The 17,140-nt window shown below is 38.1% G+C and overlaps 1 protein-coding gene across 7 annotated transcripts in view; it reads right to left on the bottom strand.

Moving 5' to 3' along the window:
- Positions 1-17,140, bottom strand: part of NCKAP1 (NCK associated protein 1) — a 63,430-nt gene that overhangs the window by 42,818 nt on the left and 3,472 nt on the right. For 4 of the 7 annotated variants that reach the window (XM_075430418.1, XM_075430419.1, XM_075430421.1 and 1 more), the window contains exons 2-3: positions 9,202-9,219; positions 7,961-8,071 (exon numbers count right to left, since the gene is read on the bottom strand). In XM_075430418.1, coding sequence (XP_075286533.1) covers positions 7,961-8,071; positions 9,202-9,219 — 129 coding nt within the window. The remainder of the gene's footprint in view (positions 1-7,960; positions 8,072-9,201; positions 9,220-17,140) is intronic. The other 3 variants (XM_075430420.1, XM_075430423.1, XM_075430424.1) reach the window with 1 other exon arrangement.

Here is a 17,140-nt window from a genome sequence, read left to right as displayed (position 1 = left end):
TACATTCACTATGCTTACTACATGTAGAGTCTTTAGGTGAAGACTTAAAAAATTCAACTCATTTGAACAAAGTTCTGTGTCTACAAAATCCATAGCAGAATGGTGGGAGGAGAGGGAAGGATCTAATCAAATGAAGAAAATCAGTTTTAAATTCTGTAAATTAACTGTAGAATGATAGATGTGTCCTTGGTTTTCTTATTTCCATTTAAAATCAGCCTCTGAAGCGATATGCTGCATATAAAAATATGTAATAGAACACTTCACATGCTTACTAATGTATTTCTACTGCAAGATCTAATCTGGGTTTGTTTTCAAGTTTCTAGCACTAAGTTAATTCCTTTGAAAAGGGAATAGTCACCCATGACCCCCCACAACTGTCACTGTCCCCGAGGCTGACCATATTATTAATTACAGCAGACAATCAGCGCAGTGAGGCTCCTCTTTAGAAACTGATCTACCCATCAGTCGTAAGCAACAGTTTCCCCATTATCTCACTTTCTTTTACCTAAATTTATACAGCAATTCCTACATTACACTCATTACATATTATGGTATCATACAAGCTTTTGCCACAGGTCTTGATACCTGAGGCAACTATTTACAGAATAACCGTCTCATCTGTGCTGTTCACAGAACAGATAAAAATATTTTGGACATACGTCTCTAGCTGCCCGCATACTTACATTTCTGTAACGAAATCATGAAAGAACTATTAATCTAAAATGCATGAAAGCTAATTTTGGAATGCCATCTCAGTAACACTGCTTAACTAAAACAGCCTTCAGGTATTAATGAAGTTTGCTTTTTCATGGCCAAGCTCTTAAGTTGCCAATCATCAAATCAAAAGAGGATTTCAGTTTTAATGGAGGAAATAAACAGGTTAAGTATTACACACATATTCACTCCTTTGCAGGTATTGCATATGCTATTCAGCAACAAGACTGAGCACATAACTAGTTTGGTTTACCTTGGCAAGTGACTTGTATGCACTAATTTGACTCACAGTAGTGTACTACAATGATTTATTACCAATAATGATACAAAAGAACTTGTATTTAGATGCTACTTCATCTCAAATTCACACACAATCAAGGGTTAAGCCATGAATATAAACAGTATACCGATAGCACTTATAATTTTGAAAAAGTGATAAGTTACATTTTTGATAAGTTACATTATGACAGTTCTGTTTGGTGAAACACTTTAAAGAGATGTCCAGTTTTCGCATTACCTTTTGGAATCACCAAGAAAAAATGCTCAATTTCAAATGACTGTTAGGCTGAAAAATTTTACATATTATTCTCTGACTATATGATAGCATAAGCAATTTTAAGCTTCAAAGTCAGTCTTATGCAGGCAACAACTAAGACATCAGACATGCTAGTTGTGTACAAAATCAGAACAGTAGGTATGGTTGTATCAGAGCAAGGCATTAGCAGAGCAATTTCAATTCTAAATGATTTTTAGCAAAAATGTAGATTAAATTCTATTTGTTGCAGATATTTTGCTGTTTCTTCTGAACTAAAGTATCATTAGTAAATCCTATTCTCAAGCATAAGAAACCTCAACTGCTCGTACAAAGCAGAACACAGACTAGTTACTCATCAGCTAGCTTTACTAATGAGGGGGAACTCCCATAAATGAAATTACTGCCTCCGTGAGTTTTGGAAAACCAATCCCATTTGTGGTCCCTTCAGCATTGTAAGTTCCTTGAGCAGTAGCAGAGCTGAACAGGCAGCTGTGCAAGAAAAGTACAGCATCTTCTTACCTGGAAAGGACTTTAGTCTTCATGGCTAGAAGAACCAGCTGCCACAGGTGTTAATTCCCATATAATTTCCTCAAAAATAAATGACTGTTTCTTAGTGAAAAAGGATTACCAATATACCAGGCAGCACAGCTGAGACCCCAAAGATTCCTCAGAAGACAATTTCTAAATTATCTTCACTAGCTCTGTGCAAATTAGAGTATTAAAAGCTTCATTAGAAACAAGCAAACAAGTGACATTTTCCTTTAGGCACTGTACGCCTTGCAGGGGCTGAAAGGAGTACTTTAAAAAGCAAATAATTATTTGTATTTAGTTAAGTGTTTTGAAAAAGACTAATTATTGGAAGCACCTATCACAAATTAAAAAAAAAAAGATTGATTGGTTATAAAGTGCATATTTCAATTATTTTATCCCACATCCAGCTAATTTGCTATGCAACCAGCTCGCTATGAAGTGAAACTGAAAGACACAGTAAGCAGACCACACATACATACTGGGATCTAAAAGGAAACAGCCAACACATCCATGAAGGAAAAGTAAATAAAATGTAAAGCAAACTAATTCATATCTACACATCCTAACCTAGGCAGGCTGTAAATGCTTGCACTGCTTGTACTCTACTCATATATTATTTCCAGTCCCACTGACCAAATACAGCAGAAAATTATTACAGTTAAATCAAGTAAAGAAACCCCCAAAATACTATTTCCTAAGAATCTGAATGTGTAGTCAATACAAAACACAACAGAATTGATACCAACCATACTGGGAAGACAGCTACTAAAATATGAACACTAGCAGTATCTGGAAAACATGGATGTTCCTCCCACTAACCATACACCTACAAACTTCTGAGTAATGTTTCCCTGGTCTGCTTACTGCTAAGCAATGACTAAGCATCAACTTCTCTTGCAGACATTTCAAAATGTAGGAAGTTTTTCTACAGAAAAATTGCTAAGGAGTAATGAGTCAAAGAAAAACATACGTTCAAGAAAAGACAGAAATTCTCACTACTTCCTATATGCAGTGTTTTGGAAAGCAGAAAGAAGGCTAGCCCCATCACAAAAAGACACAGTGCAGGCAGCAGATTTTTCAGACCCTACTCACATCTACAGAAAATCTACATCTTTTCTCTCTGCATCTCCAGTTCCTCATTGTAAAGTATTTTATTCTGGCTTGACATGGCATAAAATGTTACTGCTGGCTAAGAAACGAGTGTTACAGAAAATATTAGTCAAAACGTAAGAAGAGTCCCTGTTTTGTGTTCTGGTATACTACTCATATATATATATATATATGTTCATATAACTAACTTGCTTAGCATTAGTGGCCAACTTCACTGAAGCCTTAAGCCACACATTGCGAATTTGCCACCTGGATACAGTGAACTGTCATTGAACCCTTGCCAAGCTCAGTGAAGAAGAGCCCCAAGGACTCAGATGTAGCTAAAAGACAAGGAAGTTCAGTCACCAACTGACAGCAGCTGCCTCTTTGAAGATAAGGAAAGAATCTTCAGCCTGCCTAGAGACAACCAAGGGGAAAAGAGACCCCAGACCCAAATAACACAAGTTTGGGCACAAACTGAGGCACTGGGCACAAACTGAGGCACAGGAAGTTCCGTCTGAACATGAGGAGGAACTTCTTCCCTCTGAGGGTGACGGAGCACTGGAACAGGCTGCCCAGGGAGGTTGTGGAGTCTCCTTCTCTGGAGATATTCAAGACCCGCCTGGACAAGGTCCTGTGCAGCCTGCTGTAGGTGACCCTGCTTCGGCGGGGGGGTTGGACTAGATGACCCACAGAGGTCCCTTCCAACCCCTACTATTCTGTGATTCTGTGATTCTGTGAACACCATTGGATCAGCTGCCACTTGTACACCATGTGGAGAACTTGTGCAACATGGGAACTTAAATTGTCAGGGCAGAATTGCCCAGGGATTTCTTTGTTCAGGAGTCCCTGAGCTCGAGGTGTTTTACACCACTGTACCACTCAGTAAATTTGTCTGGCATACATCACATTGGAGACTCTGCTTCAGGAAACCTATGGTCGAGCCTGAGGAAGCACCCTAGAGTGAGTGCGTGTGTGTGAGGAGTCGAAAATGGACACCCGTCAGCTCACTGGAGTCGCCCGCTGCAAAGGGACTCTGGTCCTAGCAGTTAAAGTGGTGTGTGTGTGTGACTCCTTGAATGGTGTGTGAATGCTCAGGCACTGGCTTCTCCCTTAACAAGAGTAATTTTTAGGTCCTATTACATTGTTTCAGAGTTTCATATGTTCTCTTCCAACTTGTCTGTGGTGAGAGCTTTGCCGGTACACCTTATCAGAGGCTGAGGTCTAAAAAACAGGCTGCTTCTGCATCCCTCTCTTTGGAACTTTTCTTCTGAAGCTAGTCTAGGAAATTCAGTAAAAATAAATACTACCCTGAGTCAATTCTAGCACAATCAGATCATAGAATCATAGAAAGTTTTGGGTCAGAAGGGACCCCTAGAGGCCATCTAGTCCAACCCCCCTGCAGCGAGCAGGGACACCGCTAACTAGATCAGGTTGCTCAGAGCCCTGTCCAACCTGGTCTTGAATGTTTCCAGGGATGGGGCCTCCACTACCTCTCTGGGCAACCCGTTCCAGTGTTTCACAACCCTCATTGTAAAGAATTTCTTCCTTATATCTAGCCTAAACCTACGCTGTTTTAGTTTAAAACCATTACCCCTCATCCTGTCACTGCTGTCTCTACTAAAAAGATTGTCCCCATCTTTCCTATGGGCTCCCTTTAAGTACTGAAAGGCTGCAATCAGGTCTCCCCTCAGCCTTCTCTTCTCCAGGCTGAACAAGCCCAACTCTCTCAGCCTGTCCTCATAGGAGAGGTGCTCCAGCCCTCGGATCATTTTTGTAGCCCTCCTTTGGACCCGCTCCAACAGTTCCATGTCCTTCCTGTGCTGAGGGCTCCAGAGCTGAACGCAGTACTCCAGGTGAGGTCTCACCAGAGCAGAGTAGAGGAGCAGAATCACCTCTCTCCACCTGCTGGCCACGCCTCTCTTGATGCAGCCCAGGACACAGTTGGCCCTCTGGGCTGCCAGCACACATTGGCGGCTCATGTCCAGCCTTTCGTCTATCAGTACCCCCAAGTCCCTCTCAGCAGGGCTGCTCTCAATCCTTTCATCCCCCAGCCTGTATTGATACCGGGGATCACTGATCTGACCAAGAACAATGGTGGTGTTAAGCTTTTGGAAGGCTTCTCCAACTTAGAGGGCTTTTTCAAAACAAAGCTTAAATAAATATAAATACTAAGGTTTCCCAAGTGCAGAAGACAGATACTTTTTACTATTATATAGTATCCTTTTCAAATAGGACTCTAAAATGTTTATTTCTCACTTTGTCAGTCCTTGAAATGACTGTTCACATACATTCCCTCCTTCTGCAGGTTTCATACACTATTAAGCAGTACTGCACTGCTGTACAACATCATTAACACTCGATTTAAGAGCTCAGTCTTCAAACTTCACATTGTCAAGGTTATAAAGTTCATGATGCTGATTGAAGAAGAAAGAGTAAGTGTAAGAGATCACAGGGACTGCCCTCAGACAACAGGAGAGAAGAGTTATGAACTGATGAGGTCCAGAGTTATCTATAATCGATCCTTTGGAAGATGAACTGCTTCATTTCATTTTTCAGCCTGGGCAGCAAGGATTCATCATGCACTTCATTTTTTTTTTTTTTTAACTGCTCATAAACTTTCACTCTTGCTACAACATCGAAAATCAGCAACTGTCAGACATCGCTCTAGTCTAACTCAGCACAGCAAACACTGCAGGGAGAGCGAAACTAGGAGCTGTATTTTTTGTGAATAAAGATGTAAAAGCTGTCAATAGCAAACATAACAGAATCACTTGTTTCAAAAGAATAAAAACATAGGCTTTTCAAGATCAGGCACCCATCTGATTACAGTAAAGACTGCTCATACCCTTGAATAAAACGTGGTGTTCACCTCTGACACGCAACACACTGTAAATGATGGTACACCAGAAAAACAAACAGCTAAGAACAGGTCAAAAAAAATCCAAAAAGCAGGCACTGCTGATTCCCTTTCCCTAACTGAATGCAAGCTTGTTTGGCAACATCACCTACTGACATGTCAATAAGTATTACTAACCGTACAGGTGCACAATGCTAAGCTATGGCGACTGCTGCAGTTGAATGTACAAAATTCAAAACCCCTCCCTGAAAGGCTGTCCTGGAATTATTGCTGCAAGAAGGAAGCACAGGTTATGATTTCTCAACTATTTCCCCTGCAATAATCCTTTGCAATACTTCGTTAATTGATGTGTCCTTATTCCAATAAGCCTTTTGCCCTTTTAAGTCTCCCATCACCCGTTTCCCTACTGAGGGAACTCACTGGTGTGCCCTCCTAATACACGGTGAGTTGGCTGTTGGCCAGCAGGAGGAGGGAGACAAAGGAAGAGTAAGGAAGAGAGTATCTTTCTGACCAGGAGATAGCTGTGTGTGACTTTTTGAAGGTTTACAAACAAAATTTTATCTTATATCAAACTAGAAATTTCTCTGCACACGATATGGCTTTTGTCTCATTAGGTATCTGTTACGGGTAAAGGTTTATTTTGGGAGATACAACACTCTACAGGAAAACATCTGTAAATAATAACTAAGACAAGAAAACTCCTGTCAGCTCTGACCGCAGGGAAGGAAAGCCCAGCTGCCTATGGCTAGAACTCAAAATCATTATTTTCAAGCGTGCTGATACTTAACGAGGGTAGGCTTTTAATAAGCATGCTTAATAAGCACAGGCCTAGCTGGCTCATAGTAAACAAACACAAGACAATGAAAAAAATCTTATAAGCGTGTCCTATTTTAGAAACTGTGATTGTCAAAATATATTGTTAGCTTTGATCTCTTTCCATAAACTTCATAGTACCAGATCCTTAAATATCTATCGTTCATTAAGCTCCAAATTCATAGTCAACAACCAGAAGACATACAGAGCACACACGCAACTGCATTAAACAAATTCTATGCACATAATCTTTTACATTTAATAGTAGATCTGCCACTGAAGTTTAGAGAATGCAGAAGCATTTACCAAACATGGTTTAAAGAGTTTACTACTTTTACATAAATTTGATAAATTTACCATACTTGTTACTAACACAATCAGATTCAATACAGAGATGAGCAATATTAAACAGTGCAAAGCAGATACAAGTTTTAAGTTGAGACAGCATATTGTTACTGAAGCTGTTTCCTCCACAAGGGAAAGATTTTATCTTTTTTTTTCATTGTTATTACTGAAGACATTACATAGGAATTCTAGATGGCATTGTAAAAGAAACTAATTCTTCCCACTACTATTCTGCAGAAACCTGAATACTCAAAGCAAGCCTAAACCTCTCAAGCACACATGCAAGTAGTTGCATGCAGGGAACATGCAAACCCAACACCTACCTCCACTTTCCACCTTTGGAAAGAAATATAAGCAGGTAAAACAAAAATCTTTTCCTTGACTTTCTAACTGAAACAGAGAAACCAGTGTACACCACCTGCCAAAATGCCTACCTGTAATCTAAAAATCTTAATTATCTCTAAAAGGCTACAAAGTTAAATTCAGTAATATTGGATCACTAGGGTGAAAAGTAATTTCCTGTTGCAACTGAACTCACTACGTCTGAAGAGGAAACAATTATATTTCCATATTTTTGTACTTCACAAGATTTCTCCTTACGTACTAAAGCATTCTTTACTCCCATACAGATTGACCCTACAGGCAAGGGCACCTTTAAGGTATGAGCACCTGCAAAGTACACATGCATTTTCCCACTTTGCAGTCAGGTGCCTTTTATTGATCTGCTAATCAGGTCCCACCAGATATAAAGTTATGCAACTACCATCTTCTGCAATCTGTCTGATCACCAAGAATTTCTGCTATTTCTGAAATGGAACAGAAGACAGTAGGCAAAAAGAAAACCAGAAAGTGTCCTACCCTAACAAAACCAATCCAGAATTGAAGTATAATATTCTCTCTTTGGAGATAGTTCTTTCTTAAGTATCCTGTCAGACATCTGAATCAACAACTATATTCCATCTGCACCAGTCACCATCAGATGCTTTATAAGAACACATAAAATCTCACAGATTTGAGCAACAAGTGCTGCAGGGTATCGAGAAAATACTATATACAGCCATTTAGTTACTTACATTGTTGTTGCGTGTTTCTACTGCTGGAAACTTCCTGACTATGAATTTGACAGCAGATTCCAGGTTTTTGTCAATAAGATAGGATGGTTTGGCTTTGGGGTCACCGCATGCCTATAAAAAAATAAAATAAAAAATGAAGTAAAAACACAATCATCCATGTAAAGCTAAGTGATAGTTGCAAATCAGAAGACAATCTAGAAAGATTCTTTTTTTGTTTGTTTTTAGTGAGCAGGTGATAAAATGAAAGGCAAAGTGCAGGGACTGTCACAGCTGAAATATGCAATGGGAAACAGTACAGAGATGCTCTTCTACTGAAAAAGATGCATGGAAGTATCAAAGCAGTTAGTGCAGAACAGCAGTGAGGGAGAAAACTCAATCCTAAAAGAAGAAGGAAAAAAAAAAATTGTTTCCTTTAAATGCTATTTCAGGTTTGAGGTAGTGTTGTATTCATCCGGAGTTAATAAACTGTCAGAAAATTCAATCATGTCATCATCTGTGGAGGACAGTGGTGGGCATGTTAAATGATTAAACTATCCTTTGTGGAACAAAACTAAAAGCCCCATCACCAATCTGCATTTATTTTTGCTTTAAATTGTTAACTGCCAGAAAATCTTTCATCCCACAATAAAACCACCAGTACTTGTCTACAGTATCTTATTTCCTTAGACTAAGAACTCAAGTTTTGCTCATCTTCTTTACTCCTACAGTAGCATAGGCTGTGCTTTAAAAGCAGCAATCAAAGAAACTTCACTAAATTTTTATTTGAACAGAAGTTGCAACTAAGTGTTAGGTCTCTCAACTTGCGTAGACATATCAGGACAGCTTCTGTGGACAAACAACTGCCGAAGCACCTACTTTTGCCAGCTATAGTGCATGCTGTCAGACACACTACTACTTCTCAACTACTCTGACTAGCGAGCCATGTATACCACTGAGTTTGGATAAACATAATAAAAGCAGCATTACTTACATAACATAAGTTGTGCTCAAATTGTATTTTCTCAAATATTCATTTAGTTTTATAGTCCTCATAGGGATTTGCAAAGGAGTTTTGTGTCTCATGCAAAACTAAATTACATGCTAGGCATTTCTAAGCAACACAGTGAACTCAAATGACAGCTCATTTAAAAACTTTTCCACACTGATTTCTGTGACTGATTTGTGGACTGTAGAGACAGAAGTCATGAAGTATGAGACCGATTCTGAAAGCGGGCAAAGGGAAGGTGAAAAGCTTTGCAAACCTTCCAAACTTGTCCTTGCTGGGAAAGCAGTGTAATAAAAAGAGAGAAAAATTACATATAAACAAATTACTCTTAAATTCTAAAATATGTTACATTTAAGTGAACTAATACACTATTACCTACATCCAAGATAACATTACGACCATCTCTTACTCTAGGCAGCACACTTTCTACTGGATGGTGATTATTCTAATACTCACAAACAACTTTACATGTGCTTATTAGAATTTTACTGTTGTGCAAAGCATTGTGCGTATGCTGAGACATGTTACTTCTAATAGTATTTCCAAACTAAGTTCAGGTAGGGAGAGAAACAAAGGACTTAACAAACATCACATGCAACTACAGGGGAAAAAAATAGAGAAACTCAGTGAAGTTTTACATACCTGAAAAAGAAACGGTAGCCAAGAAAAAAAAACAAAACACAACAAAAAACAGTCATTATTGTAAGTTTCTAAAAATCCTATGACAGTACATGACGATCATGATGTATGGTAACACACTACTCTAATACCAAAACTCTCACATTTGCTAATTTTTCCACAGAAATACTAAACTTTATTAAGATATCAGATCTATAATACTACAAGAGGAATTTATAATGAAAATAAATTCAGCAACACTCACAGTACCAGTTAGATATTAAATAGTTGCTTCAGTATTCTTACAGCAGCAACACCACGTGCCACAGAAGATCTATTCTGTACAAACCTTAATTTCAAAAGTATAAATTATACTGTAAATAGGCATCAAAAAATTAAACCATGCATGCCTCAAATTTATGAATCTTAACTACGTCATGAGTTTGTCAGAATCTGCGTCAGATTATTTCCATTTGCTGTCTTTGCCACCCATTATATAACTTTCTCTACTGAAAGAAGGATTACAAACTAAGAAGACAGCTTAACAGACAACACATATTTGTGACCTGTTGAATTCCAATATGGTTGCTGTTACACAGGAGACAAGAAATCTGCCACCGTTGACTTCCTAAATTTTTCAGTCTGAATTCAAATACTACTTCCCCATACACTTCTTATTTTTTCCTAGCAACAGATGTTTTTCCATCTATAAATCCGCTCTCCAAAATGTTTACTAAAATTTTTTTTCTGCCCAAGCCCTTACACATAGATCATTCACATGGAAACAGATGTCTGAAAACAGTAACATGCACATCCTCACATGGCTTCAGGAACTCAGTTCCCAGAGATGACAAATATTATCCTCAGTCTAACTGGCAATTCCCTCAATATATCTGAATATGCAAGAGAGCTTTGCTCCTTCCCATTGTTTGTTTGCTAACCTCACACTTAAAGCAACAGTAATTCTTCCTACTAATAAACTACACGAGAGTGATCCATAGATAAGAAAGAAAACTGCTGCAAGATATAAAAGGTTAAAGGTATCCTTCATACATTTCAAAATTCCAACTTCTAAAAAGCTGTACAAACCTACCGACACAGAGTGAATAGAAAGAGGAAGACAGACCCCACCAAACCAGTGGGTCAATGCCTTTTACTTCCCCCTCCCATGTTCCACAGCATCTCAGCTTCTTTCTAAGAACTGGTATTACTTCATTACTAGCTGTTGTTGCATCAATACAGTTTTCATCCATACTGTTACCTGCATTCAACATCACATGTAAAACAGTCAACATAAGCTAAACCTCTCCTACAACAGCAAACAGACCTATGAAGCTCAAGATCACTACAGTTTACTCTAGAAGGCATAAAAGAATGAAAATACAAACCCCAATCCTAGTGATTTCACACAAGTGTGAAAGTGTGGTAAGGCACATAACCACAATTTTGTACTGCAGAAAGAACAAAGACTTTGAGGGAAATGATCTTAGAATACCAATAAGAAAGGCAGCTTTTGCTTTTAATAGTTGTATTAGTCAATACAGAATCACAGAATGTTAGGGGTTGGAAGGGACCTCTGTGGGTCATCTAGTCCAACCCTCCTGCCGAAGCAGGGTCACCTACAGTAGGCTGTAGAGGACCTTGTCCAGGTGGGTCTTGAATATCTCCAGAGAAGGAGACTCCACAACCTCCCTGGGCAGCCTGTTCCAGTGCTCTGTCACCCTCAGAGGGAAGAAATTCTTCCTCATGTTCAGACGGAACTTCCTGTGCTTCAGTTTGTAAATTGTATACAATTTGTATACAATATCCCTTGTCAGTACTGTCATAGCTAGGAACATCACTGTACAGCACACAAAGATCACTTTGCCATATACAGCTCTCTAGCATTCAAACAGAATTTTGAGAATTAGCCAAATGCAGTATCCCTTTCTCAATCAGCCTCAGATACCACTTTTTCCCCCTAAGTGGACTGCAATAACCTTTCTTCATTTCTTATCTTGGCTACATTTTTTGAGCATTAAAAAGAAATTCAAGAATTAAAAGTGTTCTTACTAGTGCAGCATTCATGGAATACAGCTCTGAAGCTATGGGATTCCAGCTGCTTCAGCCCCAAAATATTATACTGAAAGAGTTTCCCAGCAGTCATACCTAAATTCCTTTGCACATTACTAACCAGCTGTCAAGCAGTTATGCTTAAAAAGATGATGCAAAGCTACTGTTAGAAACTAATCTATGTTATTAAAACATAAAAAGGACTTAGGCACTGGATTTCTATCAAGTTACACAGCATTTCTTTCCACAGCACTTCAGAATGGTACTCTGCTATGATAAGCTCTCAGCTAAGTGAACATATTTTCCTGATCTGATCCTGTGCATCCAACTCTTAACAAGAACAATATGATTTGTATAGCTAACAGATTCGTTATTCAGAATACTAATTTGCTATCATATGCACAGCTCATCAAACTTCAGAGAGATCAGACTGCATTTACTGTTTTGAGATGCTTCACTATGCCATAAGTTTTGAAATACAGCAGCTTTTTCCTACCTATCCTAATAATCTAGTTATCTAGACTATTATTATTAAACAAAATTCAGACTCTGTTTTTCACTTGATGTTATTAGGTTGCTCTGTACTGTTTTCGCTTTGAAAATAAAGAATACTACATAATACTACATAGCTCCACTTTCTAGGTTGTACTCACTCAGAAGCAGCCAACAAGAAAACATCCAACAACAAAAACCTGCTTAAGGTCTACATTTAATATAAGTAGCCTCTAAAGAATAACACAGAATCCAGTACAACCACCTTTGGCCCAGATTACACCAACATTAAGAGACATGGCAAGAAAATCTTTTGCCCCAGTACAGTTACAGCTATCACTGCAAAAATAAAAGCCTAACATTTTACTTCCTACTTCAGGGCAGAGTATGTTGGAGGAGAATAAAAAAACATCCATCAACAAAATTACTACACATATCCAGCTGATGTGACATGAATAAAGGGAAGCTTATACTCAGGTACAACCACTGTCAAAATTCAGTGCCAAGGCACAGCATACAGTGTGCAAACTTGCATTTAGAACACCTAAACTTCACTCACGCCTTTTACATAAACCTGCCACGTCCTTGAATAAGAACACTGGGAAGTATTACCCGAGTTACATGGGGTACGATGATTAATAAAAAGCCTAAATAAGTTACTGTATTATGGAAATACTTTTTATAACCTTTTTGTTGCTAAACCCAACCTATTCCAAATGATTACCAGGGCTGTTTCCCAATAAAAGAAAAACAGGGCTATTTCAATGAACAAATTCCCATTTTCATCCCCAAAACCTCATACATCAGCAGATGATTGTAAAGCAAGTCACATTTTGCAGCAATTTAACATGTTTTCATTACTTCTGGAGATCTTGATTTACTGCTACTGTGGACTTGAGATAAATCATAGCTGAACACAGTTCCACTGGACTGTGGTAACATATATTGAAATAATCTTAGTCAACACATCACCTCACCTTCAAGTTTACTTTACAAACAAATCTGCACTAAAAAACTCCGAATTTAAACAGAAAACTGATGGAATTTCAATGACAGTAAAAAATACGCCATTCCCCAAGTTAGGAACTTTCATTAGTAAATGGAAATACACTAAGATTTCTCATCTCTGATGAAGCCTGCAACAATTGCTTAGCTGTATTTTAGGTTTTGTGGAAGCCTAAGTTTAATAATAAACAGGCTGGTCCCAATAAGCTTTGTGGATGAAGCCTTGTCCCTCTTAATAGCTATGCAAGCAGATGCAAGAATTAGTTGGTCACACATGGACAAATTATTATAGTTTAATACCTTTGATGGCTAAAATTTAACTGTCCTACACCAGTATCACTTGGGTAATCTTGTATCAAGTAAATTACATTACTGACATTTGCAGTTACATAAATGATACTTGTACAAAAGGTAAACCTGTATTTTGATATATAAACTATGCTAACAGATTCAACCAGAACTGTATTGTTCCCATGATCCAGCCAGGATCTGGAATCAGAAGAAAGTCTCTAGTTGACTAATTTTTGTACAGTCTCTGTAGGCCTTGGACATATCCAAAATATGGCTCAAAATTATTACAAATTTAACAAGTATTGCACTTTTCATGCATGACCTTTCAAAATTTTTAAAGACAACACACTTTCATATTAATTCAAAATTACAATTAAAGGTATTAAAAGTCAGTCTGGTGTTTCCTAGACCTAAGCAAGATGTCTTCCCCACTATTATTCATTATTTGATGTGTCTTGAACCCCAAAGCACATACCTTATTCTAAATCCCAATGTATCTCTACTCAGAGACCCAGTCAATTAAAATGTACACTCCTGTGAAATCAGAAGAAAAGGCCAGAAAGGTCTTTGAGAAATTGCCTACCCCACTTCACTTTCCTGCTCCAAAGCAAGATCAACTGTATCTATACTACTCCTGGGAGATGTCTGCCAAATCTTTACTGACAGGTCTCCAACAGGCTACATTCAAACAATGTTCTCACAGTCTTTTCCAACATTTAGCAATCTTTTCCATTAGGAAGTTCTAAGATCTAAATTAAACTTTTCTCACTACAATTTAATTCATCACTTCTCTATCTCTGTGGTGATACTGAATTGCACAAACTATTCCCCTTCTCTCTCCGAATGTCCTAAACACTTAGAAACTTGTATCACTGTTAATTTACTTTAAACAAAATCTTTGATTTTCTTAATGCATGAAATTTTCTGCATCACTGGTCTTTCTTATTATTCTGCTCTGGACCTTCTCCACTTTGTCCGCATCTTTCTTGAAAAGTGTGTCAAAACAGATACATTTCAGATGAGACTCAATGCATGCCATGTAGAGCAAATGGGTTAATTCCTTTGTCTTCAGACTATGTTGCTCACACGTTTACAAAGCCTCATGTCATCCCTGATTTTTTGCAGCAAAACTCAGTTGGCTCACATTTGCCCTGGCATGCCCCTAACCCTTCCCAGCTATTTTCTGCAGACTTGCTAGCTCACTACTTTTCATTTTGTGTTTTAAATTTCACCAGGCATAAAATGGCTTACAATCATACTTGCTCAGCCACCTCGAAGTTTGTTACACCATACTTGTAATTTGTTAAGCTCAAACTGAATTCCAGTTAGGTTCTTCATTATTTCTGTAGCTTCTCCCAGTTTCCTACCTACAAATTTATTAAGCATGCTGTGGTCATCATCTAGGTTGTTTAATACAAAGAGCAACTGGAACCAGAGGCAAGACACACCCCAACGAGACCCTGCTGAACCGTGGACCAACAATGAGATCTTCGTAACCGTTCCCCAATATGGTTACCCATCTGCTTTTATCACTACAATTTCATCCAGACTGTACTTCCTCAGATTTTTTGTGAGAACAATCAGATGAGATAATGTCAGCAGCCTTGCTAAGGTCAACATGTAAAATTTCTACTAAGTTTTCCATACTAGAGTGACCTGCCACCTCACCGATGAAAAAAATACACCTGGTTTGACACTGTCTGTACATTGATCAATTCACATTGCCCTCTTGTAACACCTGTTTCAGTAAACACTTAGTTCTATTAATCAAACAAGGGGCAGGTAAAATGCAAAGAAAAAAGATGAAGATAAGTTTCACTGTCACAAAACTTTCCTTAAGTGCAATTTATAAAGTAACATCTTAATAAAAGAAAGCAAGTCAATGGGAATGCCCTGTCTATTCTGAATCTAAAGTGGGAACTCTTAAGACGTATTAGCTGTATCTCCTCTGCACATGTTCTTCAAAGTGTCTTGCAACTAAAATTGGATTTTGTTTTGTGTCAACAACACATGGCAGGGCAAATCAACAGTAATTAGGGGGCACGTAATTTGTATTTGTAAGCAAAGAAAAAATGCAAGATAATTCTGGGTATCTATACTTGATGCAAAAGGATAAATACACCTGGCTTTCTCTCTGTATATTTTAGAAGATATGTGACATTTTTACACTTTATTAGAAAGTCTGTTTCTTTACCAAATCAGTTACTTTTCCAAGTTAAAAAAAATAACGTGACATGATATCATCCATTTTTGTTTGCCTCCTGAGCAAAGGCTTTTTTTTTTAATTGTCAGCACTGACTGTGAGTGAGTTTGGAGCTTCCTCCTCTTCTTATCAGCAGGACAGTATTCCCGCTATATAATTATTCCTCCAAAATCACAGACACAAACAGACAAACACATACTGTCATCTTAACCTTTAAAGAACTGCTGACATCCAGCCAGCACTGGAAGCAATACTGCCACACCCTAAGACACTTCCTGACAACCTGAAGACATTATCCATTCTTTCTAATACCAACCTTACAATTGAAAACTGGATTTTTATGAGCTTTTCCTCTCAGCTTAAAGCTCTGCACTCCAGCACAAAGCTCAGTGGCAAAAGGGTAATCTAATCCTACACCCTTCCAAACTTCAGAGCTCTGCAATTGGAAACTCCTCCATGTTCTGCCAGTCACCTAAAATCTCTCCTACTTTTTCCTGAAGAATCGCTGTAGTGCCTGAGCAAAGCAGTACACTTCAACTGGTTCTATTAATGAAGCAGTCAACAGGCTTTTGCAACTGTCCCCTGCAATGTTTAGAATTTGTGAAGTCCTCTCTAGTCCAGCTTTGGAGATCTTTTTCTTCACCCCAATCTCACAAGCAGCGTAAAAGGCTGGTGAAGTAAGATTTGACCTCTATTCAGCCTTGGCTGATCTGGTCAATTTGTCACCATTTTACCACAGGAGACTTGAAGCAGTCGTCCTCCTTCACTCACAGCATATGCCTTCTCTTGCTCTTTTGAAAAGAGTATGTACTTCAACTACTGCAGAGGAGAAAACAAACAGGGAAAACAGAAAGTACTTAGTCTTTAAAATGGCTAACAAGTAATACTCTCAATACAGGTAAAAATCCAATAGTCCCACTATTGCATCTTTAAAGAACTAACTGGCAATTAACACCTGCTAAATGACTTTAAATCTGGCTTCATACTATGCTATATGGTGCTCATAATAGGATTGGGACCACACTTTTAGTTTGTAATGGTAAAGATAAAGGTAGTTAAAGCCTGGACAAATACTTCTTCTGTTCCTTAACTATGACTTCAGTTTGGTTATGAAGTTCATATCTAAGAATTGGTTTAAGATTCTCATTTTTCATATACTGTGTAATCATCAGAGTTGCCAAAGTCCAAAATTTCCAAAGAATTTTTTAAATGACATTTTAAGAAAGAATTTTGCACACAAAGGTAGAATTTGTACCGTGAAGAACAACAGAACATTCTAGCAAAGCAATTAATTCTAAATTAATTCATCATGTTCAAATAACATATACTCTAAGTAATTCAAAACCTTAACTTTTATCACTAGCAGTTCTGTTGACAGTAGCACTGCTTCGACATTCATCAAAATTGCGCTCTCTTGATTTACTCTGGCTACATCCATACTTCAGGTATTTTAAGATTAAATATCTTACTGTAAATACTTCATGGTATCCAAGGGCTTTAGAAACAAACAAAAGACAGGCCCACAGAAAACAAG

The sequence above is a fragment of the Opisthocomus hoazin genome, chromosome 9 (genome assembly GCF_030867145.1).
Source record: "Opisthocomus hoazin isolate bOpiHoa1 chromosome 9, bOpiHoa1.hap1, whole genome shotgun sequence".
NCBI lineage: Eukaryota > Metazoa > Chordata > Aves > Opisthocomiformes > Opisthocomidae > Opisthocomus > Opisthocomus hoazin.
This window is presented reverse-complemented; position numbering and strand designations above follow the sequence as displayed.